The 26,493-nt window shown below is 51.7% G+C and overlaps 1 protein-coding gene and 1 long non-coding RNA gene across 10 annotated transcripts in view; one reads left to right on the top strand and one right to left on the bottom strand.

Annotated features, from left to right (window-relative positions):
- Positions 1 to 12,664, top strand: part of ANKRD11 (ankyrin repeat domain containing 11) — a 119,667-nt gene extending 107,003 nt beyond the window's left edge. For 8 of the 9 annotated variants that reach the window (XM_059877402.1, XM_005218779.5, XM_005218780.5 and 5 more), the window contains 5 exons: positions 181 to 6,566; positions 8,259 to 8,357; positions 8,428 to 8,571; positions 9,757 to 9,849; positions 11,707 to 12,664. In XM_059877402.1, coding sequence (XP_059733385.1) covers positions 181 to 6,566; positions 8,259 to 8,357; positions 8,428 to 8,571; positions 9,757 to 9,849; positions 11,707 to 11,892 — 6,908 coding nt within the window. In that variant the 3' untranslated portion in view covers positions 11,893 to 12,664. Of the gene's footprint in view, positions 1 to 180; positions 6,567 to 8,258; positions 8,358 to 8,427; positions 8,572 to 9,756; positions 9,850 to 10,025; positions 10,186 to 11,706 lie in introns of all 9 variants that reach the window. The other variant, XM_005218783.5, reaches the window with a different exon arrangement.
- LOC132342794 (uncharacterized) lies at positions 6,457 to 8,259 on the bottom strand. The gene is made up of 2 exons (XR_009491287.1): positions 8,139 to 8,259; positions 6,457 to 7,986 (listed from the first exon to the last, which is right to left on the bottom strand). It is a non-coding gene; the product is annotated as an uncharacterized lncRNA (long non-coding RNA).
- Positions 12,665 to 26,493: the final 13,829 nt, after the last annotated feature.

Below are 26,493 nucleotides of genomic sequence, written 5' to 3'. Positions count from 1 at the left end.
ACTGTGAGGGCACCCCACCCTGGGTGGGGCTCTGGTGCAAGGCCTCCAGCCCCATGTCTGTGCAGACCCCTATCTGGCTACTCAACCCAGGGCCAGCCTCAGTCAAGTTATTCAAGTTCTGGGCTTGTCTGCCACTGCCCCTGCCTGAACAGCTCCTGACTCCTTTCTCTGTTCCTGCAGAGAGCTCCGAGGAGGAGGAGGAGGACGCCCCGTCGTTCGCACCTTCCAGCTCAGTCGATGGCAATAACACAGACTCTGAGTTTGAGAAGGGCCTGAAGCACAAGGCCAAGAATCCAGAGCCACAGAAAACAGTGACCCCGGTCAAGGACGAGTATGAGTTTGACGAAGATGACGAGCAGGACAGAACCCCCCCAGTGGACGACAAACACTTACTGAAAAAGGACTACAGAAGAGAAGCCAAGTCAAATAGTTTTATTTCTATACCCAAAATGGAAGTGAAAAGCTACACTAAAAACAGCACGATTGCACCAAAGAAGGCGTCTCATCGCATCCTGTCGGACACGTCCGATGAGGAGGACGTCGGTGTCGCTGTGGGGGCGGGGGAGAAGCTGAGACTCTCAGCCCACACCATGCTGCCCGGCAACAAGACCCGGGAGCCTTCGAACTGCAAGCAGCAGAAGGAAAGAAATAAAGTGAAAAAGAAGCGAAAGAAAGAAATAAAGGGCAAAGAAGTGCGGTTTGGGAAGAGGGGCGACACGTTCTGCTCATCCGAGTCTGAGAGCGAGTCCTCAGAGAGTGGCGAGGATGGCGGGGACTCAGCAGGCAGCCCGGGCTGCCTCAAGGAGTCCCCGCTGGTGCTGAAGGACCCCGCCCTGTTCAGCTCCCTGTCCGCCTCCTCCACCTCATCCCACGGCAGCTCCACTGCCCAGAAGCATAATACCGGCCACGCGGACCCACACGCCAAGCACTGGCGGACAGACAATTGGAAAACCATTTCCTCTCCCGCCTGGTCTGAGGTCAGCTCCTTATCAGACTCCACCAGGACAAGACTGAGCAGTGAGTCTGATGGCTCCTCCGAAGGCTCCAGCGTGGAGTCACTGAAGCCAGTCAGGAAGAGACAGGAGCACAAAAAGAGGGCTGGCCTGCAGGGCACGCTACCCGACAGGAAGAACTCCTTTCACCCGAGCGGGGACGGTGCCATCCCCAAGCTGGACAAGGAGGGCAAAGTCGTCAAGAAACACAAGACTAAACATAAACACAAAAGCAAGGAGAAGGGATTGTGCTCTGTCAGCCAGGAACTGAAGCTGAAGAGCTTTACCTACGAGTATGAGGACTCAAAGCAGAGGGCAGACAAGGCCATCCTCCTGGACGACGTGCCCGCTGAGAACAAGCTGAAGGGCCTGAAGCATGAGCGAGACCACTGCAAGAAGGAGGAGAAGCTCAGCAAGATGAAGTCGGAAGAGAAAGACTGGCTCTTTAAGGACGAGATGATCAAGGTTTCCAGAGAGGAGAAGTCGCTGAAGAGAATCAGGGACCTGAACAAGGATGGGGGCAGGGCCTTCCGGGAGGAGAAGGACCGTTCAAACAAGGCGGAGAAGGAGAGGCTGCTGAAAGAAAAGTCTCCTAAAGAGGAGAAGCTGCGGCTCTACAAAGAGGAAAGAAAGAAGAAGTCCAAAGACAGGCCCTCAAAGTTAGAGAAAAAGAATGACTTTAAGGAGGAAAAAATTCCCAAAGAGAAGGAGAAGATCTTCAAGGAGGATAAAGAAAAACTCAGAAAAGAAAAAGGGTATCGGGAGGACTCTGCTTTTGATGAGTACTGTAACAAAAGTCAGTTTCTGGAGAACGAAGACACCAAGTTCAGTCTCTCTGACGACCAGCAGGATCGCTGGTTCTCAGACCTGTCAGATTCCTCCTTCGATTTCAAAGGGGAAGACAGCTGGGACTCCCCAGTGACAGACTACAGGGACATGAAGAGCGACTCTGTGGCCAGGCTGATCCTGGAGACGGTGAAGGAGGACAGCAAGGAGAAAAGGCGGGAGAGCAAGGCCCGGGAGAAGCGCGGTGACAGGGACATCTTCTCTCGGAAGAAGGACAGGGACAGCCTGGAGCGGCGGCGAGAGCATGTGGCTGACAGGCACAGGGTTGTCCCCAGCTTTCTCTGCGAGAAGGACAAACGGCGGCGTGAGTCCACAGAGGGCAGCCGGGACCGGAAGGAGGCCCCCGAGGCTGCTAAGGAGCGGAGAGATGGGCGCGTGAAGCCCGAGGAGGCGCACAGGGAGGACCTGAAGGAGTACGGCTGTGACTTTGGGAAGAGCCTGGAGCCCTGGGAGAGGCACCACCCAGGGAGGGAGAAGAAGGAGAAGCTGAAGCTGGAGAAGCACAAGGAGAAGTCTAGCGACAAGGACAAAAGCGAAAAACTCATCCTTGAGAAATGTCAGAGGGACAGAGAGTTTGATAAGTGTTTTAAAGAGAAAAAGGATGCCAAGGAAAAGCATAAAGACGTGCACAGCAAAGACAAGGAGAGGAAGGCGTCCCTTGATCAAGGCAGAGACAAACGGGAGAAGGCCTTCCCTGGAGTCCTCTCCGAGGACTTCTCCGAAAAAAAAGACGAGAAAAAGGGCAAAGAGAAAAGCTGGTATATTGCAGATATCTTCACAGATGAAAGTGAAGATGAAAAAGACGACTACACAGCAAGCGGATTCAAAATCGGGGAGGCGAGTGAGGGGCGGGGGGACGGCCCCCCCGAGAGAGAGGACGGGCGGGAGCTGCATCCCCCTGACCGGCACCGGAAACACTCAGCCGACAGGCAAGCCCATGCTGAGAAGCAGAAGGACAAAGAGATGAGGGAGAAGAAGAAGGAGAAGGGGGCCGTGGACGGGGGGAAGGACAGGAGGGAGAAGACCTTCGAGAAGCACAAGGAGAAGAAGGACAGGAAGGACCGCACATCTGTGGACTCTGTGCAGGACAAGAGGAGCAAGCAGAAGCCACCTGAGAAGGGGGAGAAAAGGCCCCCTGCGGAGGACAAGGCCAAGACCAGGCACCGGGAGAGGCCGGACCGCGAGCAGGGCCGCGAGAGGAAGGCCAGCAAGGGCGCCGAGGTGGAGAAGAGCCTGCTGGAACGGCTGGAGGAGGAGGCCCTGCAGGACTTCCGCGAGGACTCCAACGACAAGGCCAGTGAGGCATCCTCTGACGGCTTCCCCGACCGCGGCCAGGACCCCAGCCTCAGCGCCCTCCTGGACGTGTCCTTCCCGGAGCCCCCAGAGGAGCGGGTGCGGGAGAGGGAGCGGCACCGGCACGCCTCGTCCTCCTCCAAGAAGAGCCACGATCGAGAGCGGGGCAAGAAGGACAAGCTCGAGAAGAAGGACAAGAGCGACGACTACAAGGACGCAGGCAGCCGGAAGGACGCCAGCCAGTATGAGAAGGAGCTCCTGGACAGCGACGCTTACGGCGCCTCCTATGGCTCCAAGGCTGACGCAGAGGATGAGCTGGATAAAGCTCTCGAGTTGTTTTCTACCGAAAAGAAGGAGAAAAATGATCCTGAACGAGAGCCCCCCAAGAAGGTGGAGAAGGAGCTGCGGCCTTATGGCTCCAGCGCCCTCAGCCTCCTGAAGGAGAAGCGGCGGCGGGAGAAGCACCGCGAGCGGTGGCGGGAGGACAAGGAGCGGCACCGGCACCATCGCGAGGAGCCCAAGCCCCCGGCCAGGGACACCGCCCCCGGCGCCTTCCGAGACAAGGCCAAGGACGAGGGCGGGAAGCTCGGCGAGGCCAGGCTGAAGGAGAAGATCAAGGAGAATCCCGAGAAGGAGAAGGGTGACCCCACGAAGCTCAGCAACGGAAATGACAAGCTGCTCCCGACCAGAGACCCGGGCAAGAAAGACGTGCGGCCTCGGGAGAAGCTTCTGGGCGACGGGGACCTGATGATGACCAGCTTCGAGCGGATGCTGTCCCAGAAGGACCTGGAGATCGAGGAGCGGCACAAGCGGCACAAGGAGAGGATGAGGCAGATGGAGAAGCTGCGGCACCGCTCTGGGGACCCCAAGCTCAAGGAGAAGGCGCGGCCCGCAGAGGATGCACGCAAGAAGAGTCTGGACGGCCCACCCAAGAAGCCGCCTGGGCCCGACCTCACCCCAAAGGACAGAAAACCTAAGGAGTCCGCTCCTCCTGCCCCCGCCACTGAGAACAAGCCCCACCCGGGACTAGCAGTGGACCCCCGGGACTGGCTGGCAGGACCCCACATGAAAGAGGTCTTGCCTGCATCCCCCAGGCCTGACCATGGCCGGCCCACTGGGGTCCCCACCCCCGCCTCGGTGGTGTCCTGCCCCAGCTACGAGGAGGCCATGCACACGCCCCGGACCCCGTCCTGCAGCGCCGACGACTACCCCGACCTCATGTTTGACTGCACGGACCCCCAGCCAATGTCCAGCACCTCTGCCAGCGCCTGCTCACCCTCTTTCTTTGACAGGTTCTCCGTGGCCACAAGTGGGATTTCAGAGACCCCAGGCCAGACACCAACGAGGCCACTGTGCACGAACCTTTACCGCTCGGTCTCTGTGGACGTCAGGAGGACCCCCGAGGAGGAGTTTGGCCTCGGGGACAAGCTGTTCAGACAGCAGAGCGTCCCTGCTGCACCCAGCTACGGCTCACCAGGGCAGCACCCCGAGGACAAGGCCCCTGGCCCTCCAGCACCCGCGGAGAAGTTCACCTGCCTGTCTCCAGGGTATTACTCCCCGGACTACGGCATGCCCTCCCCCAAAGTCGACGCCTTGCACTGCCCGCCTGCGGCCACAGTCAACCTCACCCCCTCCCCAGAGGGCGCCTTCGCTGGTTTACAAGCCAAGTCCCCCCCTTCACACAGAGATGAGCTTTTGGCCCCGTCCATGGAGGGGGCCCTGCCCCCCGACCTTGGTATTCCCCTGGATGCCACGGAGGACCAGCAGGCCACTGCAGCCATCATCCCCCCAGAGCCCAGCTTCCTGGAGCCCCTGGATGAGGGCCCCTTCAGCACGGTCATCACAGAGGAGCCGGTCGAATGGGCGCATCCTGCTGCTGCAGAGCAGGGCCTACCCCCTGGCCTTATTGGGGGTGCTCCCGGTGACACGGCCGGTTGGCCTGTGGGGTCGGACCTCCTACTGAAGTCCCCACAGAGGTTCCCAGAGTCCCCGAAACATTTCTGCCCGGCCGAGTCGCTCCATCCTGAGCCCCCTTACCCGGGGTCCCCAGTCTCATACCCTCTGCCAGTCCCCGAGCCGGGACTGGAAGCTAAGGACAAGGCCGAGGGAGCAGTCCCAGCCGCAGTCTCTGCTTCCGAGGAGTCAGCCCCGTTCGCCCCTCCCTCCCGGCTGGAGTCCTTCTTCAGTAACTGCAAGTCCCTTCCGGACGCGCCCCCTGACGCACCCCCAGAGCCTGCGTGTGTGACGGCCGTGGCTCAGGTGGAGGCACTGGGGCCCCTGGAGAATAATTTCCTGGAAGGTGGTCACAACCTGTCGGCGCTCGGCCAGGTGGAGCCGGTGCCCTGGCCCGGTGCCTTCCCCGCTGCCGAGGATGACCTCGACCTGGGGCCTTTCTCACTGCCAGAGCTCCCTCTCCAGACCAAGGATGTTCCTGACGTGGAAGCAGAGCCTGTGGAAGAGAGTCCTCTTGTTCCTCCAGAGAACACCCCCTTGGGGGCCCCTGTGCTCCCGGGCGGTGGGGAGGCTGCTGGGACAGCTGCTGACCAACAGCTGGTGTCGCCTTCTGACCAGGCGGCCGCCCGGCTCCCCACCGAAGCTGCACCAGAGCCCCTGGAGGAGCCAAAGCCAGCAGCGCTGCCTGAGGCCACGGCAGAGACGGGGTCCGGGCCAGACGGGAGAGCCCCTGAGGACTCCCACCCTGGCTCAGGGCTCACACCAGCCCTCTCGGAGCAGCGTCCACCAGGGAGTGGGGATGAGGAGGCTGAGGGCCAAGACCTCTCGGCCTCACCCCACAGCACCCCTGATGCCCCCGTGGATGGCTCAGCTCAGACCCATGTGGCAGATGGGGCCGGCCCTCAGGACAGTGCCGGGCTCGAGGGGCCCCTGGACAGCGTCCAGCCTGAATCCACCGAACCAGAACCTAAAGTGACGGCTGAGGCCCCAAAGGCACCCAAAGTGGAGGAGATCCCTCAGCGCATGACCAGGACCCGTGCCCAGATGCTGGCCAACCAGCACAAGCAGAGCTCACCGCCCACCGAAAAGGAGCCCACGCCCACGCCCACCCCCAGGGCCAAGGGTCGCGGCTCTGAGGATGACGACCCCCAGGCCCAGCACCCACGCAAACGCCGCTTCCAGCGCTCCAGCCAGCAGCTGGCCCAGCAGATGCACACGTCCACGCGGCAGACACGTGAGGTGATCCAGCAGACGCTGGCCGCCATCGTGGACGCCATCAAGCTGGACGCCATCGAGCCTTACCACAGCGACAGGTCGAACCCATACTTCGAGTACCTGCAGATCCGGAAGAAGATTGAGGAGAAGCGCAAAATCCTGTGCTACATCAGCCCGCAGGCGCCGCAGTGCTATGCCGAGTACGTCACCTACACCGGCTCCTACCTCCTGGACGGCAAGCCACTCAGCAAGCTGCACATCCCCGTGGTGAGTGCCCGCTCTGGAGGTGGGGAGCAGCCCCCTCCGTGCTGGCCTCTGCCACTCGCCATCTGCCCATGACACTGCCCAGTGTCGCCTCCCACCCCGCAGCCACCGGGTCACCTTGCGCTTGGACCCCAGCCCACCCAGCTCAGGCATGCCCAGCCCCCTCTGCTCCCCTTCACACAGCACGAGGCCTCTACAGAACCTGGCCCTAGACCCCTCTTCCCCAGGGGCCGGAGGGCGCTGCTCCTGCCTCCTTGAAGCAGGTCCCCACCCAGCAGGCCTACCAGACACAGGCCCCCACCCTGCCCTCTTGCACCGTGGTTCACCCTGCATTTGCGCAGCTGTGACCATCCAAGCCCCATCATGCATACCCCTTATCCCATCCCCATACTCGCATCTGGGCTATGGGCAGGTCCTGCCACATGGATCTCTGGGGAAGCGTGTCCTCCACGTTTGGCTGGCCCCCACCCCCCCACCTGGGAGCAGGCACAGGGTTCACGGCCAGGAGAGCCCACCTGGGCCACCTCTCTCCACCTGTAGCCAGAACCTGGCCGCTTGAGCTTCGTGATGCTCCCCAGGCGCCACCTGTTCACACGTGTGCACTACCTCGCCTCGCTTTTCGACACCATCCCCTTCTGTGCGGAAAACCCAGCTTTCCTCTTGTTCTGTCCATCAGGCTCAGGGCAGGCTGTGTCCCACATGTGCGGCCTGTCCCCAGACAGACAGGGCCTGAGGCACTAGGTTCAGGAACCTGTCCTGGGATCTCTGTTCAGGGAGAGGGACTTTCTGCTCATTGTCTGTAGAACACTTGGAACTAGAAACCAGGCAACAGCCAAGGGTGCTGTGCCCCTGCCACTCAAGTTCACCCACAGCAGCCTGCGTGTGTGCCAGGCTCAACCCTATCTGGGGTGCAGGGCTTGGGGTCACAGCAGGCCGCCCCGCAGGTGGGCCTGGGCTTCCACCCTCAGGAGCAGGAGGAGGGGATCTCAGGGCCGAGACCCTGACGGAGATATCTGCCAGGTGCCCTGGGCCCTGAGGGGGCAGGCCGGCAGCTGAAGAGACCCAGCTGGGGTTTCCCTTTTCAAGTTCAAGTTCAAAAGATTGGAAGACAGCAAATACCTCAAGTGTTGGCCACAAGTGCAGCCCTTTAGACGGTCTGTCTGCAGCTGGGGGCTGTTCCTCCCTCCTGCCCCCTCCAGCCCATGGTCATGGCTGCACGTTTCCTGGGTGACTCAGAAGCACTGGCTTCTCCCTGGGGGGTGGCTGCCGGCATCCATGGGCTTCTCTGGCCTGGCGGTGTCTCTTCAAAAGTGGCCAGGCAAGCCCTACACCCAGGGGAGACGGGCAGGCCCACTCTTCTGTTTGTGTTGCCTCTGGGCAGCTGCGTCCCAGTACGCCTCACATTACTCAGGGTGCGTGAAGCCTGTGGTAAACAGAGGACCCTGCTGGTCCTCTGTCCCCTGACCGTACCAAGGTAGCAGTAGAGACCCCCAGTTCTTGGCTTCCTTTGCCTCCTCCTCCCCCGCCCTCTTCACAGGTGCCTGCAGCTCCCTTGGGGCAGGGGGGCTCACTCACCTGCTCTCGGGGACAAGCATCCAGATGCTGTGGGCTCCTGGTTTGGTATCATGGGGCCGTGGTGAGTGGAGCTGGGGCAGCTCCTGGCCCCTGGTGAGCCCATCTCTCCTGTGACCACAGATTGCGCCCCCACCCTCACTGGCGGAGCCCCTGAAGGAGCTGTTCAAGCAGCAGGAGGCCGTCCGGGGGAAGCTTCGCCTGCAGCACAGCATCGAGCGGGTGAGTGTACAGCTGTGGGCCCGGGGCACCCAGCTCCCACCCTCTCAGCTCACCGGCCCCTCTTCTTCAGGAAAAACTGATCGTCTCCTGCGAACAGGAGATCCTGCGGGTCCACTGCCGGGCGGCGAGGACCATCGCGAACCAGGCGGTGCCGTTCAGCGCTTGCACCATGCTGCTGGACTCAGAGGTGTACAACATGCCGCTGGAGAGCCAGGTGGGGCGTGGGCTGGGCATCTGCTGACCATTTCCTCTGAAGCTCACATGAATTTCGGACACGAGCAGCCAGAGCTGCTGCCCTGGGGCTTCCTGAGCTCCTGAGCAGAGGACCCAGAGAGACTGTCGCCCTGGGGACGCGGTGCTGCCACTGACAGAAGGCAGGCCCAGGGGCCATTACCAGTGACTCACCGGTCTGGGGCAGGGCCCAGGGTGCCACCTGTCAGAACACACGATCTGCCTCGTCGGTCCTCTAGAGTGGCCCCGTGTGTCCACTCCAAGGGTCCAGCCCGCTCTGTCCCAGTAGGTGGAGCCTGTGCCCCTCAGGGCCCCCACCCTACGCATGGACATGTCAGAGATCTAATGTGCAAAAAGCAAGCTGACTTGTGTGCACCCTGACCTACTCTCATCAGCCGCTGCAACTCTGAAAACAGCCCAGAGTGTGTCCTTCCGGGCCTGCCTTCTGCCTCTGTCCCTGTTCAGGCCTCGGCACCAAGTTCCCTAACAGGCTCCCATCCCCCAACCACTGGCACACATGGAGGCTGGCCACATGTGACGTAACAGTGGTTATCTTTAAGGATACAAAACTTCAAAATGTGCTAGCAGTGACATGTTTTTCTTAAAAAAGCATTAATTGGTTAGATAGAAGTTTTGCTTTTTGCATCTAAAAGGAAAAAGGATCTCCTGACCTTGAAAGGGCGTTGTTGGGCTTCCTTTTGAAGGTCCAGAGACGGGAGGTCTTGGGCTGGGGCCCCTCAGGCAGGTGGCTGCCTGCGGCTCTGAGGAGAGGCCCCGCCCACCCAGCCGCCAGGAGCCGGTGGGGACACCTGGTCCACTCCAAAACCACTGTCCACCGCAGGGGCCCTCAGCCGCCTCAGGCCTCCCAAATGTCCTTTTCAAAGAAAAAAACCACTTGCAGTTTTCACAAAGAAGAAACTGGACAGATGCCAGCGTGGGCCCACCCTGAGGGGGTCCAGAGTCACCTGCAGGGCGGCTCCACCCTGGACAGTGTTGGGGGGCGGCTGCCTGGGCCCATAAAGAGGGTGGGGGTGTGTCCTGCTGGTTGGCCCTTGATGTGGGGACACTGGGGGGGTTCCAGCACCTGCACCCCAAGGAGGGGGGCGGATCTTGACCACCAGGAAGCTGCCCCTCCCAGACGCTCACGTGCACTTGGTTCTCCCTGCAGGGTGATGAGAACAAGTCAGTGCGGGACAGGTTCAACGCCCGCCAGTTCATATCCTGGCTGCAGGACGTGGACGACAAGTACGACCGCATGAAGGTGAGCCCCCCTCCCTGAGCGGCAGTGGCGGGCTGGGCTCTCCGGGTGGGGGCGGCTGCTGTGGAGCTGCGTGTGGAGGAGGCAGCTTCACACTGGCTCTGAGCCCAGCTGGCAGCAAGCGAGCGAGGCCTCCCCGCCCCCATGTTGCCTCTTAGAGTGTCTTCCCTCCTGTCCAGGTGTGCGGGGAGCAGCTCCTGTCACCAGCTGGCGGTCAGACCTCTGTGGGACCCCACCTTGACCCTCCTCAAAGGTCACAGCATCCACCAGCAGCCCTGCCCTGGATGTGCTGACCAGTGCAGCAGGCAGAGGACAGGGGGGAGATAGAGAGCTTAGCAAGTAAGAAGCACGTCCTCCTCTGTAGGCGCGTGAACACACACCGGCAGTGACGCGCCTGCTACAGAGTAGCGCCCATGAGGCAGGGCCTGCTGAGTGTGGAGTTGATGGAGGCGAGACCCAGGTTCCACGCTGGGCTGCCGGCCTCACCCCAACCTTACCTCGGTGACCCCTGCCCCCAGCACCATACCCAAGGAGGTGGCCAGGGGCCCAGAGCAGAGAGGCAACAGCTTACAGGGCGTTCAGGCTTGGCTGAGGCCACGTTTCTGACGAGCTCCGAGGCGTGGAGGTCACATGGTCAGTCCTCCCACCACCAGCCTGCCTGGAAAACTTTGCTATAGGGAGATACTTTTTGACCAAAGTAAAACGAGACTTGGTACATTAAAAAGATCACGTGAGTCTAAATTTCCTTAATGTGCCAAGAACTTAAAAAGTAATGGACAGAAAAAGCAACTGGTGAGGTATAGAGAGTGCAGGGGCATGAAATGGCCACACCCCGTGGAACGGGCTCCTTGTGCGTGGCTGCTCGTTTGGGACCACAGGGTGGACAAGGTCCCACTAGGAGACAGGCCACCCTCCTCAGGTCCCGCATCTTCAGGGCAGTTTTCTGGGTAAACAGGCATGCCTGTGGGGTGTCACGGGGTTTCAGCCTAACAGTTTCATTTCAGTCAATGAAAACTCGGACTGTACAGCAGTTCAGAAGCCCAGGAGTAGCTCAGGCTCGGGAGCACCCAGAGATGGAGACACTACGTAGTACCTTAAATTAAGTAAGAGCAGCGCGACTCTGAGGGTCATGAGTGACTGCGTGCCGAGGACGCCTGGCCTGCTGGTGCACACAGGGCTTAGTTCTGAAATAGTTTTTTAAACTGAATTATTTTAAAGCAATTTAGAGACTGTGATATCCTGCCCAAAATGCTTGTGTGCTCATCTAAGAAAATAAGATGAGCTTCCTGCACGATCACTGTGACATCGTTAAGTCTGTTAACCCGAGTCTGTGCTCCCACCCGCCATGCTTCTATCTCCCATGTGTTCCCACAACATGCCCCGCCCCCCCCCCCACACCTCCCCCCAGTCCACACGTGCTGCCTCGGGTTGTGACCCATCTGGGAAACCCAGGTACCGTCCTCATTCCAACGTTCTGCATTCTTAACGTGAAATACACTGCACAGGTTTTGTATTAGTCTGTTTGCCTTGGTACCTATTTCTAATACTGAGAATGCAAATGTTAAGCCAATCTTACCAGCCATAAATAAAGTAATTGTAAAATGAAAACAGAAAAGCAAAACTGCTACAAGTTCTGACTAGAGGCGAAACCCCCAGGCGCAGGGGCATGAAGCAGGGATGGACAGACGCCTGTGTGCTCAGCAAGGCCACTCACTGGGCAGGAAGACACCCAGATGCGAGAGGCCGTCCCAAGGCCAGAGCTTAAAAGGGTCCCCCGCCCCGACCTCGCATAAGTGCCGCGGCAGGGGGAGTGGGCGGCAGGGTCTCTGCTCCCTCTCACCTGCCGCGTTTCCCGTGCAGACGTGTCTCCTGATGCGGCAGCAGCATGAGGCAGCGGCTCTCAACGCTGTGCAGAGGATGGAGTGGCAGCTGAAGGTCCAGGAGCTGGACCCCGCCGGGCACAAGTCCCTGTGCGTGAACGAGGTGCCGTCCTTCTACGTGCCCATGGTCGACGTCAACGACGACTTTGTGCTCCTGCCGGCCTGATGTGCAGGGACAGCTGCACAGGACACAGGCGAGCCCCCTGACGTCTGCTGCCGAGTCCAGGTGGCGGGAGGAGACCATGTCCCCAGTGGGGACGCCTAGGGAGAAACCGCGCTGGGTCCCTGGTGCGCCTCCTTCCCACCGGCCCCCGCGGGAGGACGCGGAGCCGGGGGCACAGGCGTGGGCGCGGTGGCCTCGGGCTCTTCTCCAGCGGCTACGCAGGCATCTCAGGAGCTGTAGGATGGAGAGCAGTCTTTAAATTCCTGGTTCCACTTTTGATCGACTCAAGAGAATAAAACTAAGGCGTCTACCCCTCAGCAACAGCGGTCTCTGGTCAGAGGGCGGGGAGAGCACCGGGCCGGCTGCCGTCCTGTCACCACGAAGCTGCCGATGGCTCGGGCCTCGGACCGGGGCCAGGACGCTGGGCCGGGCGAGGGCCTGGCTGCGCCGCCCGCCCACCTGCCTCACAGGGACACGGAGGCAGGACACTCAGTTGTGTTTTTAATGGAGTCAAATCCACGTGGTTTGTATATTTTTTCCTTTAATCTTGGGCATTTTGTTTCTCTTTCTGAGAACATAACTTGAAACACTACAGAGCCAATAATCATATAAAAAGTGTACCCGTAAACGCTGTACAGTTTTATACACGTTCACAATGTACTTTTGCTGCCTTCTAGATAATTTATTTTGCAACACATTACTGCACAGTTGTAAATAACTTATGTACTGTAACATCACTTCAGTTATGTGTAAAGAAATAAATAAATTAATTACATGCTCTTTGTACACAACCCCTCTCAGGAGGGCAGATGTGGCTGTGGGGGGAGGGGTCCCTCCCTGGAAATCCGAATGCCTTCAACCTTTTTCCTTTTGAAACAAATTATACTTGCTCCTCCTTTCCTGCCCTTACTGGGCCCCGAGGGGCTGTCCTCTGCTCACAACCAGGTGGCTTTGAGGGTGGGGGTCACCCAGAGGCTGTGTCCCCAGGGCCCATCAGAGCGGGAGGAGACAGGCGAGGCATGAGCCATGGGACAGCTGGTGCCCTGGGAGGTGCAAACATGGATCCCTGGTCTCCCAGCTCCCCATGGGACCCCACCACGCAGGGTGTCCACCTAGGACATGGGTCTCGCCTGAAATCACATACTCTGATCTCTATGAGTCAGAGATCTGAGCTCATTACATCTTGGGGTCTGTGCTCCCCTCTCAGGCCAGTGGTGTCTTCTGAGCAGAGGTGCCCTGTCCACTCAGTTCACAATGCCCTGTCCAATGGCTGGCCCAAGGTGGAAGGCAACAGGTGTAGGCAGCAGGGCCAAGCTGGGGTCAGCCTGGCCTTTGGGCATATCCTTGGGCACCTTGACCCCCACTCCCGTGCTTTTCTATACCTGGTAGGGGTGGGAGCTGCAGACACGACCCCATTCATTTTCCTCTTTGTGGGCTCCCTGGCCTAAGCTCTCACCAGCCCCCCAACTTTGTGTTCCCCCTCATCGCCCAGCACCTTTCTCAACATCAGGAATTAGGCCACACCTGTTCACCTGGCCCATCCTGGCCTCAGCACCTTCAGGCCACCCCCATGGAGATCCTGCACCTGGCGGAGCCCACACCTGGTATGGGTCCCACCTGCTGCAGGTGCTGGTTCTGCACCAACGAGCCTGTGCAGAAGTGCACCCCCCACCCCCACCCCCGTGTTCTGGCATGTCTGAACCACAATGATGTGACTCCTGGCCATAAAAGACAAACGTCACAGATGCTGTCATCTGCATGCCTGTGCACAGGTGGGACCCAGAGAACAAAAAGGAATTAAATTTCAGGATATGTAGAGAAGCTGTAACACTCAACCATTAAAAAAAAAAAAAAAAAAATTCTATTAAAAAATGGGCAAAAGACTTGAACAATCCTGTCTCCAAAGAAGATGAACAAATGGCCAATAAACACATGAACAAATGCTCAAGATGACTAATCCCTGGGGAAAAGCAAATGAGAACCACGATGAGATACCCCCTTACACCCATCAGGATGGCTGTGCAGGTGCTGGTGAGGATGTGCAGAAAGTGGGACCCTCCTCCACTGCTGGTGGGAATGAAAAATCATGCAGCCGTGATGGAGAACACTGGAGGTTCTTCAAGAAATGTAACGTGGTCCAGGGATCCAACTTCTAGGAACATACGCTGCAGGAACTGAAAGTAAGGTTTCAAAGACACGTCTACATCCCAGTGTTGACTACAGCACTGTTCAAAACAGCTAAAACATAGGGTCAACCTGAACTATCCATTGACAGACGAGTGGATAAGGAAAAGGTGGAGTAGTTTTTCAGCCTTTAAAAAGAAAAGAGTGAGGTACGATGGATGAACCTTAAGGACATTATACTAAATAAGACAAATACTGGACAATTTCACTTATATGACATACTTCTGAGTACTCAAAATCAGACAAAATATGACACACTTTATTTTCCTGGGCTCCAAAATCACTGCGAGTGGTGACTGCAGTCATGAAATTGAAAGTTGCTTGCTTCTTGGAAGGAAAGTTATGACAAACCTAGGTGGCATATTAAAAAGCAGAGACATTACTTTGCCAACAAAGTTCCATCTAGTCAAGGCTATGGTTTGTAGTCACGTGTGGATGTGAGAGTTGGATCATAAAGAAATCTGAGCACCAAAGAATTGATGCTTTTGAACTGTGGTGTTGGAGAGTCCCTTGGACTGCAAGGAGATCAAACCAGTCAGTTCTTTTAAAGGAAATCAACCCTGAATATTTGTTGGAACACCAATGCTGAAGCTCAGGCTCCAATACTTTGGCCACCTGGTGCAAAGAGCTGACTCATTGGAAAAGGCCCTGATGCTGGGAATGACTGAAGGCGGGAGGAGAAGGGGACGGCAGAGGACAAGATGGTTGAATGTTATCACCAACTCAATGGACATGAGTTGGAGCAAACTCCGGGAGATAGTGAAGGACAGGGAAGCCTGGCCTGTTGCAGTTCATGGGGTTGCAAAGAGTCAGGCACAACTTAGTGACTGAACAACAATGGTACTAACACGTAAAGGGAGAAATTGAGAGGAATACAGTTATAGTAGGAAACTTTAACACCCCCATCTACACCAATGGATAGATCCTCAACAGAGAATCAGTGAAGCAGTAGAGATCCCAAATGACACAAGAAAACAGACTTTGGTTGATCTTTTCAGGACATTATATCCCCAAACCCTGAATACACATTCGAGTGCACACACGGAACAGTCTGTAGTACTGCATGTGCCATGCTGTGCTGAGTCACTGCAGTCGTGTCCAACTCTTTGCAACCCTATGGACTATTGCCCGTCAGGTTCCTCTGTCCATAGGATTTCCCCAACAAGAATACTGGAGTGGATTGCCTTGCCCTTCTCCAGAGGATCTTCCTGACTCAGGGAGCAAACCCATGTCTCTTGCACCTCCTGCATTGGCAGACAGACTCTTTACCACTAGCCCCACCTGGGAAGCTGCTAGGACCACATACCAGGGCATAAAACAAGCCTCAACACATTTAAGAGGACAGAAATTACCCCCAAGCATCTTTTCTGACCACAATGGCATGAAACTCGAATTGACCACAGAAAAATAAATGACTACTCTTTTCTGTGGCACTTTGGAGGCATTTCACCATTTCAGGACGAAGCTGAACATCTCTTTCCTGGTGGATGATGAATAACACTTTGCACCTTTTATGAAAAGCGTGTGGCCAAAGAAGTTGCTGCTGACCCTCTGGGTGAAGAACACAGGAAGGTCATGTGGTCTGAGTCAGTGGTGGGGATGACAAACGAGGCTTCTGAGTCTGCCTGCCACTGAGTGAGGGGCGTTCCTGTCCCAGTCTGTACCATTCTGGATGCCAACCTGAGTGCTCTCAATTTGGTCATTGTTAAAAAAAAGGAGGGGTAGAGAAATATTCCTGGACTCCCTGACACTACTGTACCTCACTGCCTGCACAATCTACAGATTTTTCAATCTCTAAGTAACGTGATGTCCCCCAGGACACTGTGAGAAAGCTCCTAAACAGAGAAGGTAAGAAACCATCAACGTACCCGAGGTTCAGTGTCTTTCTACTCCACTCCATTCTGCAGCAAATCAGCGTATTGGAAAATAAGGAAGAGGCTGCAGAATATGCTAAGTTCTTGGCCAAGAGGATGAAGGAGGCCAAAGAAAAATGGCAGGAGTAGACTGCCAAGAGGAGGAGGCTGTCCTCTCTGATAGTGTCTACCTGAGCCCAGTCAAAAATGAGATATTCTAAGAGTAACAAATAAATAAGTTCAGACATCAGGAATAAAAGAAAGGAGGGGAGAAAAATCACATGGAGGCTAAACATCATGCTGCTGGAAAACCAATGGGTCAGGACTTGGAGTGGTTAAGACTCCGTCGGCCAACACAGGGCACTCAGGTTTGATCCCTGGTCCAAGAAGATCCCACATGCTGTGGAGCAGCTAAGCCCGTGAACCACAAACACCGAGCCTACACACGGCAACTACTGAGCCCAGTGCCTGGCGCCTGTGCTTCACGGAGGGGCGGCCACTGCGTGAGAAGCCAGCACACCACAACTGTGCAGGTCCCACTCACGGCAACTAGAGAAGCCCACACAGCAGAGACCCCGCACAGCCACAGATAGGTAATCTGTTAAAAAGACCCCGCACAGCCACAGACAGATAACCTGTTAAAAAAAACATAGGTCAATGATGAAATCAGAGGAAATTTAAAAATACCTTGAGAAAAATGAAACTACAACCATACAAAAGCTACAGAATGTAGTAAAAGAAGTTCTTAGAAGGAAGTTCATAGTGATATTGGCCTTCCTCCCAAAACAAGAAAGATCTTAAACAATCTAACCTACCACTTAAAAGAATTAGAAGAACAAACAAAAACTAAAGTCAGCACAAGGAAGAAAATAAACATCAGAGAGGAAGTAGGTATTTAAAAAAACAGAAAAAAATCAATAGAACAAGAGTTGTTTCTCTTTAAGGATAAATAAGACTGACAGCTCTGACCAGGCACACCAAGAAAAGAGAGGACCCAAATGAACAAAAACAGAAGCATAACAGCTCCTACCACAGAAACAGAGAAAAACCGCAAGGAGATACTACGTGCAGTTATATGCTAACAAATTTGACAACCTAAGAGAAATGGACAAGTTTCTAGAAATACACAGTCCACCAAAACTGAAGAAGAAACATAATTTGAAGAGACTAATCATTTGAAGTGAAAAAGAGTCTGTAATTAAAAAAAAAAAACAAACAACTCCCAGGCTTCCCCGGTGGCTCAGTAACAAACAAGCCACCTGCCAATGCAGGAGACATGGGTTTGACCCCTGATTCGGAAATATCGCACATGCCGTGGAGCAATTAAGCCACAGCTACTGAGCCTGTGCTCCAGAGGCCAGGAGCCACAACTATTTAGCCCATGTGCCGTAGTGAGAAGCCCAAGTACCACAATTAGAGAGTAGCCCCTGCTCTATGCAGCAACAAAGACCCAGCACTGCCAAAAAAAAAAAAACCTACAAATGTGAGTCCAGAACCAGATGGCTCCAGAGGTGAATTCTACCAAACATATAGAGAACTTATACTGATTCTTCTCAAACTCTTTCCCCCCAAAAAAGAAGAGGAGGGAACACTCTCAAAGACATGCCATGAAGCCACCATTACCCTGATACCAAAACCAGACAAACACAATTACAGGCCAATGTCTTTGATGAACAAAGATGGACAAATCCTTAACAAAATGAGCAAACCAAATCAAACAACACATAAAAAGAACAAACCAAAACCAAGTGAGATTCATCGCAGGTTCTTAAGGATGGTTCAATATAGGTAAATCAGTCAATGTGATACACCACATAAAAGACAAAAACAGTCATCTCAACGGATGCAGAAAGGCACGTGACACAAGTCAACATCGATTCATGACAAAACTCTTAGCAAAGTGAGTATGGGGGGAACATACCTCAATATAATAAACGCTATTTATGAGGCTTCCTTGATGGTCCAGTGGTTAAGAATCCACTTTGCAATGAAGGGGACACTGGTTTGACCCCTGGTCCAGGAAGACTCCACGTGCACATGCCTCAGGGTAACTCAGCCCGTGTGTCACAACCACTGGAGCCTGCACAGCTAAAGCCCCTGCTCCGCAACAGGAAGCGTCACAGTGCGAAGCCCGTGCACAGCCACAAGGACCCAGCGTAACAACAACAACAAGTGTATATATATATATATATATATATGTATTTTTTAAAGCTATTTATGACAATAAACTGTGGAAAATTCTGAAAGCGATGGGACTACCAGACCACCTGACCTGCCTCTTGAGAAACCTGTATGCAGGTCAGGAAGCAACAGTTAGAACTGGACATGGAACAACAGACTGGTTCCAAATAGGAAAAGGAGTACGTCAAGGCTGTATATTGTCACCCTGCTTATTTAACTTATATGCAGAGTACATCATGAGAAACGCTGGGCTGGAAGAAGCACAAGCTGGAATCAAGCTTGCCAGGAGAAATATCAATAACCTCAGATATGCAGATGACACCACCCTTATGGCAGAAAGTGAAGAAGAACTAAAAAGCCTCTTGATGAAAGTCAAAGAGGAGGGTGAAAAAATTGGCTTAAAGCTTAACGTTCAGAAAACTAAGATCATGGCATCTGGTCCCATCACTTCATGGGAAATAGATGGGGAAACAAAGGAAACAGTGAGAGACTTTATTTTTCTGGGCTCCAAAATCACTGCAGATGGTGACTGCAGCCATGAAATTAAAAGACGCTTACTCCTTGGAAGGAAACTTATGACAAACCTAGATAGCATATTAAAAAGCAGACACATCACTTTGTCAACAAAGGTCCGTCTAGTCAAGCCTATGGTTTTTCCAGTGGTCACATATGGATGTGAGAGTTGGACTGTGAAGAAAGCTGAGCGCCGAAGAATTGATGCTTTTGAACTGTGGTGTTGGAGAAGACTCTTGAAAGTCCCTTGGACTGCATGGAGATGCATCCAGTCCGTCCTAAAGGAAATCAGTCTTGAATATTCATTGGAAGGACTGATGCTGAAGCTGAAACACCAATACTTTGGTCACCTGATGCAAAAAGCTGACTCATTTGAAAAGACCCTGGTGCTGGGAATGATTGAGGGCAGGAGGAGAAGGGGACGACAGAGGATGAGATGGCTGGATGGCATCACCAACTCAATGGACGTGGGTCTGGGTGGACTCTGGGAGTTGGTGATGGACAGGGAGCTCTGGCGTGCTGCAGTTCATGGGGTCACAAAGAGTCGGACACGACTGAGACTGAACTGAAGACAGACCCACAGCCAACATAATAATAATGGTAAAAAGCTGAAAGGGTTCCCACTGAAAGCTGGAACAAAATAAGGATGCCCACTGTCACCTCTTCTATTCAACACAGAAGACTGGACACCCTAACTACAGCAATAATAAAAGAAAAAGGAAAGGTACCCAAACTGGAAGGGAAGAGGTAAAACTCACTATATGCACATAATATGCTACTGTATACTGAAAACCCTAGACTTCACGCAAAAACTACTAGAACTGATGAACAAATTCAGCAAGATAGGCGGGATACAAGATTAACATACAGAAATGGGTTGCATTCTTCACATCAACAATGAAATAGCAGAAAGGGTATTTAAACAGTAACTGCTCGTTTCTTTTGCCATGCCAGGCAGCATGCAAGCACCTTAGTCCCCTGACCAGGGATCAGACCCATGCACCTTGTCGTGGGAGTGCAGTCTTAACCACTGAACTGCCAGGGAAGTCCCGCAATATCTTTTAAAGCTGCACTCCCCACAATAAAGTGTTTGGGAATAAACCTGACCAAGGAGGTGAAAGACTTATACACTGAGACCTGTAACACTGATAAAGGGAATCAAAGATGATTCAAAGAAATAGATATCCCATGCTCTTCGATTGGAAGAATATTGTTAAAATGGTCATATTACTTGGAGCAATCTACAGATTTAATGTGATTTATATCAAATTACCCATGACGCTTTTCACAGAACTAGAACAAAGTAATCCTGAAATTCATATGGAACCATAAAAGACCCAGAATCACCACAGCAAACCTGAGGAAAAAGAACAAAACAGGAGGCATACCCTTGCAGACTTCGGACAACACCACAAAGCTGCAGTAATAAAACCCGTGTGGCACCGGCAAAAACAAGACGTAAGACTCGATGGGGCAGAGCCCAGAGCCCGGAGCCTGGAGCCCAGAGCCCAGAACGGAGCCCACCAAATCAAGCTGGGACAAAGGAGGCGTGAATATGGGAAGTGGGAAAAAGTGTCTGCAACAAGTGTTAAAAAAAGCTGGACAGCTACATGTAGATCAATGAAGTTACTGAGAACACACTCTCCTACCGTTCACAAAAATAAAAAAATGGCTTAAAGACTTAAATATAAGATACCATAAAACTCCTAGAATAGAGTACAGGCAAAACGTTCTCTGACATAAATCTTACTAAAGTTTTCTTAACGTCAGTCTCCTAAGGAAATAGAAAAATAAACAAATGAGACCCAAAGTTTTGTACAGCAAAGGAAACCATAAAACAAAAAGACAATCTACAGAATAGGAAAAAATATTTGCAAATGATGCGACCAACAAGGATTTAATTTCCAAAAGATACAAACAGCTCATACAACTCAACAACAAAAAACCACCCAATTGAAAAGAGGACATTAGACCCACACAGACATCTCTCCAGAGAAGAGATACATATGGCCAATAGGGACATGAAAACATGCTCAACATCACTAGTGATCAGAGAAGTGCAAATCGCAACTACAGTGAGGCACCACCTCACACTGGTCAGGATGGCCATCAGTAAAAAAGCGCAAAACAAATGCCGGCTGACGCCCGTGTGCCGCAGCTCCTGAGCCCACACCACAGACAGAGTTGGCACGCTGCGTGAAAGATCCCACATGACACAACAAGTATCCCACATACTGCAGCGAAGACCCAGTACAGCCAAGTTAAAAACAAATGCTGGAGAGGGGGAGGGGAAAAGGGGACCCTCCTGCACTGTTCGTGGGAATGGGAGCTGCTGCAGCCACTGTGGAAAACAGTACAGAGGTTTTTCATCATCCAGCAATCCTGCCCCTGGGTATATATCCAAACAAAACTGTAATTCAAAGAATTAAGATACATCAGCCACCATGTTCATAGAAGCCTATTCACAGTAGCCAAGACATGGAAGAAACCTCAATGTCCATCAGCAGATGAATGGATAAAGAACATGTGAGATATATACATGTATTTAGTATATGCAATGAAATACTACTCAGGCATAAAAAAGAATGAATAATGACAACACTGATGCAACTAGAGATTATCATCATAAGTGAAGTAACAAAAAGCCAAATACCATATGATATCACTTAATGTGTGTCATCTAAAATATGCCAACACGAAGCTGTCTGTGAAACAACCAGAATCACAGACACAGAGCACACACTGGTGTTTGCCAAGGGGATGGGGGCTGGAGGAGGGATGGAGCAGGAGGCTGGAGTTAGCAGATGCAAACTATTGTATATGGAATGGATAAATAAGGTCCCACTGTACAGCACAGAGAACTATATTCAGTGTCCTATGATAAACCATAATGGAAAAGAATACAATAAAAGAATGCACATCTCTCTGTATATGACTGAAACATTTTGCTGACAGAAGTTACTAATACAACATTGTAAGTCAACTATACTTCAAGAAAAACACAGATACAGACACATACAGACACACACACGTGTGTGCACATACATACGTACACACACATGCATGCATCTACACACAACACACATGTGCACACATGCGCACACACAACACACACGTGTATATGAACACATGTAACACATGTGTACACACAATTCATACACACACACGTATACACAGGCACATGCAGACATATATAACATACACCCAGTACACACATGTACACACAATATAACTGCATACACATTCACACATATATACACGTACACACACATAATATACACACATACATATATGTACACACACATGTACACATACATGTATATATACACATGTATACACACACACACACATATCAATTTGAGGGGGGAGGAAGACCTGGGGAATAAAATGCCCCGAATACTCTTCAATGCTCTGACACACCCCTGGGAACACAGAAGGCCATGCACATGTGCAGGTCTGTGTGCACATGTAGGAAATAACAGAAGCCTGAGATCTCGTGAGGCAGGAAGTGAAGGCCAAGGCAGAGCTGTAACCTGAGGGAATTTAAGAGCCTTTGGGTAAATGGGAGATGACTTACTGGATCACAGACATCTCCGTCTAGTCATCAGCTGAGCAACAAGCTAAGAGTACAGAGACCTCCTGACCCACATGCAGCAGGGTCTCAGACTTTACAGAATCCTTTCAGGAAAGTCACTAAACACAGAAGGGAGACAGAAAGTCTGGGGAGCAGGAAACTGATTTCTTGAGTCACCACATTATACTGATGTTATTTAAAATGAATACTTTTGAACAGAAACTTAGTTATACAAAGGAACAAAGTATGGCCCATAAACTAGGAAAGTTTTCAAAAAGAAACTAATAGATACTATCTCTGAGTATGCTCAAATGTTAAACATACTAGATAAGACAAAGTCAGCTTTCAAAAATCAGGTTCAAAGAACTAAATGAAACTATGTCTAAGGAATTAATACGACAGAATGGTTCTCACCAAGAGAATACTAGTAAAGAGAAAATTTGTTTTAAAAAGAAAACAAATTCTGCAGTTGGAAATACATTAACAGAATTTGAGTGGGCAGAAAGAAAGTAAAAGTTGCTCAGTTGTGTCTGACTCTTTGTGACCCCGTGGACTATACAGTCCATGGAATTCTCCAGGTTGAAATACTGGAGTGGGTAGCCTTTCCCTTCTCCAGGGGATCTTCCTAACCCAGGGACTGAACCCAGGTCTCCTGCACAGCAGGCATATTTCTTTACCAGCTGAGCCACAGGGGAAGCCCTTGAGTGAGGAGAAGAACCAGCAAACCTGAAGACACGTCAACTGAGATTATCATAATGTGAGGACCAGAAAAAAGAAGGAAAATGAGCAGTTCCAGAGACCCTCAGGATGTGACCAAGGGTATCAATGCTGAAAGGTAGGGCCAGAAAGAAAGAGACAAAGGGGAAGATGGTTAATTTTATGTCTGTGGCTAGGCCACAGTACCCAGAAATTCAGCCAAATATCCCTCTAGATGCTTCTGCGAGGATATTTTAGAGGAGGTTAATATCTACTGTAAATCACTAGAGGCTGAGTAAAGTATATATTATGGGGCTCACAGCAAGTTGCCACCCAGTCACTTCAAGGCCTTAACAGAAAATGACTGAATCCCATAGAGAGGAGGGGAACCAGCCCCAGACTTCTTTAAAACTCAAATGCAGCATCCACTCATCCCTGGGTCTTTGGCCTGCCAGCCTCCACAATCATAGAAACCAAATCCTAAAACCTACCTATCTACCCATCTATACATAATATCTTCTAATGATTCTGTTTCCTTGGAGAACCCTAATACATCAAAGTAAAGAACCAGCTTTTTAAGTTTGATACAAATGCTAAAGGAAATCACGCCTAAATAATTAATGTGACAGTTAAGAGAATTGCTATCTTAACAAATAGAGGATACCAATAGAGAGAGAGAATCAAAATGTTTAAAGACCCAAGGGGAGGGACTTACCTGGTGGTCCAGTGGCTAAGACTGCTATTTCCAACACAGTGGGGCTGGGTTCAATCCCTGGTCAGGGAACTAGATCCCACATGCTGCAATTAAATATTCCACATGCCACAATTAGAAGATCTCACATGCCACAACAAAGATCCTGCGTACTGCAACCAAGACCCAACACTGCCGCATAAATAAATACTTTTAAAAAAAGACCCAAGGGGAAATTCTGTAATTGCAAAGTTCAAAAGCTGAATTTGAATTGGTAGAAGAGTCAGAAAATTTGGAGTTAAGTCAATGAAGATGGTCTGTTTGAGGAAAAGAAAGAAAAAGACTGAATAAAAAGAGCCTGAGACAGTGGTTGTTATCAAGTGTAGCAACTTATTCACAGCGGGAATCCTAGACAGAGACAACAGGGCAGAAAATATGTGAAGAAATAATGGCCAAAACTTACCCAAATTTACTGGAAAAAACTATCTTCAAGAAGTTCAATGAACTACAGGGAGGATAAGAGATCCATACCTGGATGCATCAAGATGTTATTGTCAAAAGCTAAAAAAACAAAGAATCTTGAAAGTAGCATGAGAAGTCATTTTAGCCCTCAGGATAGACCTCCAGTAGTATTTACAGCTGATTTCTTATCAGAAACCACGGAGGCCAGAAGGCAGTGGGATGACATGTTCAAGGCACTAAAAGGCTGCCAACCAAGACTTCTGTACCTGGTGGAACTATCCAAAAAATGAAGGCGACAGTAGGCCACTTCCAGATAGACAAAAGCAGAGAGCTCATTGCTAGCATATCTGCCCTTCAAGTGATACAAAAAAAGAGCCCCTCTGGTTCAAATGAAAAACAAAAGTAACTTGAACTTACAGGAATAAATAAAAGACACTGCTAAAGCAACTCTATGGACAAACATAAGACAGTGTGGATGCACTTCTATTTTAAACTTCTGCTTTATTTAGAAGACAGCTACACAAAGCAGTAATTATAAAACTGTTCATGCATTTACAATGTATAAAGATGTGATTTGTGTGTAATTTGCAGCACAAAGGCAGGAAGGAGACAGCTATGCTGGAGCAAAGCTTTTGGATACTATGGAAATCCCTTACCGTGTTGATTGTAAGCCCCACACCAATTTTTTTTAATATACAGTAAAAGAAATAGGAATTTACAAGGAATACTAGAAAATATCAAACAAAAGAAGGCAGTGACAGAGGAACTGACAAAGAAAACAGAGTTAACAACACATAAAAACAGCAAAATGTCAGAAGCCTTATTAGTAATTACTTTAAATGTACATGAGTTAAAATTCTCCAATTAAAAGGTAGAGACTGGCAGAATTAATTTTAAAAAGATTATGACTCAACTATTTGTTATCCCCTGGAGTTTGATGTCTCCAGAGGAAGTTCCTCTGGAGAAGGAAATAGCAACCCACTCCAGTATTCTTGCCTGGAAAACACCATGGACAGAGGATCCTAGCGGGCTATATATAGTCCACAAAGTTGCAGTCAGACACAAGAGAGGGACTGAGCATGTGCACATGTGCACACGCGCGCACACACACACACACGTACATGCATGCATGTGTACAAGAGACTCAGCAAAAACTGGCACTCCAGAAAGGAGACCTAGACAGACAACAATCACAGCTGGAGATGGCACTCTCATTTTTCGTATGGATGGAGCAGGTAGGCAGAACATCAATGAGGAAACAATACCAACACCATAAACCAACGAGACTTCTAAACACTCATTCTGCTCAAGTGCACAAGGAATATTTTCCAAAAAAGACCATCGGTTAGGCCATAAATCCAGGTTCAGTACTGAGATAAAGTATACCATTCCGTTTTATTCCATTCCAACCACAATGGAATAAAATCAGAAATCAGTAACAGGTGAGAATTTGGAAAATACAAAAATTATGTGGAAATTAGACATCACACTCATTAATAGTCACAGAAGAGGTTACAAGAAAAATCAGAACATACTCTGAGGAACTTAATAGAAAAAAATGGAGCTAATGCACCACAGAATTAGCAACAGAAGCATGCGGGAAGGGTGCCCACTGAGCCCCTGCGCTGAGGCACCAGAGCAGGGATGCCCGAGGACATCCCTGAGGCCAGCACCACGACCAGAGGGTAAGAGTCATGACCCCCAGGTGAGACGGAGCCAACACACTCCACCCTCCTCCTCTGCCGATACAGCGCTGAACTTGAGCAGAAAGGGGCACAGCTAGTGGACAGAGCTGGGAGCACAGACCTCAGGTACTGCCGACCCAGCCCTATGTCTACAACTGTCTTTTCTTGCAGGGTCACCCAGCTTGAATTTAACACGATCTGAGATCCAGGACAAAACACTTCGGGCTGGAGGAGGGAAAGTGGGGATTCCTAATGCTCAGACTGAGCATAGTAATCCCCTGTTCCTTCTCCTCCAACTTCTAATGTCCCAGTCCAGGCAATTCTGTGGTGGGACTGGCAGTAGCTGGTAAAGGAGCTGGGTGGTGAGGTGGGGCCCAGGAGGGCCAATACTGAGGAATGGAAATTTTTTTCTGCTGAGAGCAGCTCTGAGACCAAGAGGGGGGCCAACTCCCATGGCTTTTTCCTCTCTCTCTCCTCCCACTAGGCTTCCCTGGTGGCTCAGTGGTAAGGAAGAATCCACCTGCAATGCAGGAGATGTGGGGTTTGATCCCTGGGTTGGGAAGATCCCCTGGAGAAGGAAATAGTAACCTGCTCCAGTATTCTTGCCTCGGAAATCCCACAGCCAGAGAAGCTTGGCAGGCTACTGTCTACAGGGTCACTAAAGAGTCAGACACGACTTAGCGACTAAACAACAATTCTCCCAGTAGGTGGCCCTGGATATGGACCCAAACCCAAGTTCACAGCAGAGCTGGGTAACTAACTAGA

The sequence above is a fragment of the Bos taurus genome, chromosome 18 (genome assembly GCF_002263795.3).
Source record: "Bos taurus isolate L1 Dominette 01449 registration number 42190680 breed Hereford chromosome 18, ARS-UCD2.0, whole genome shotgun sequence".
Taxonomy (NCBI): domain Eukaryota; kingdom Metazoa; phylum Chordata; class Mammalia; order Artiodactyla; family Bovidae; genus Bos; species Bos taurus.
Note: the sequence above shows the minus strand (reverse complement) of the source record. Positions and strands in the feature narration are given on the sequence as shown.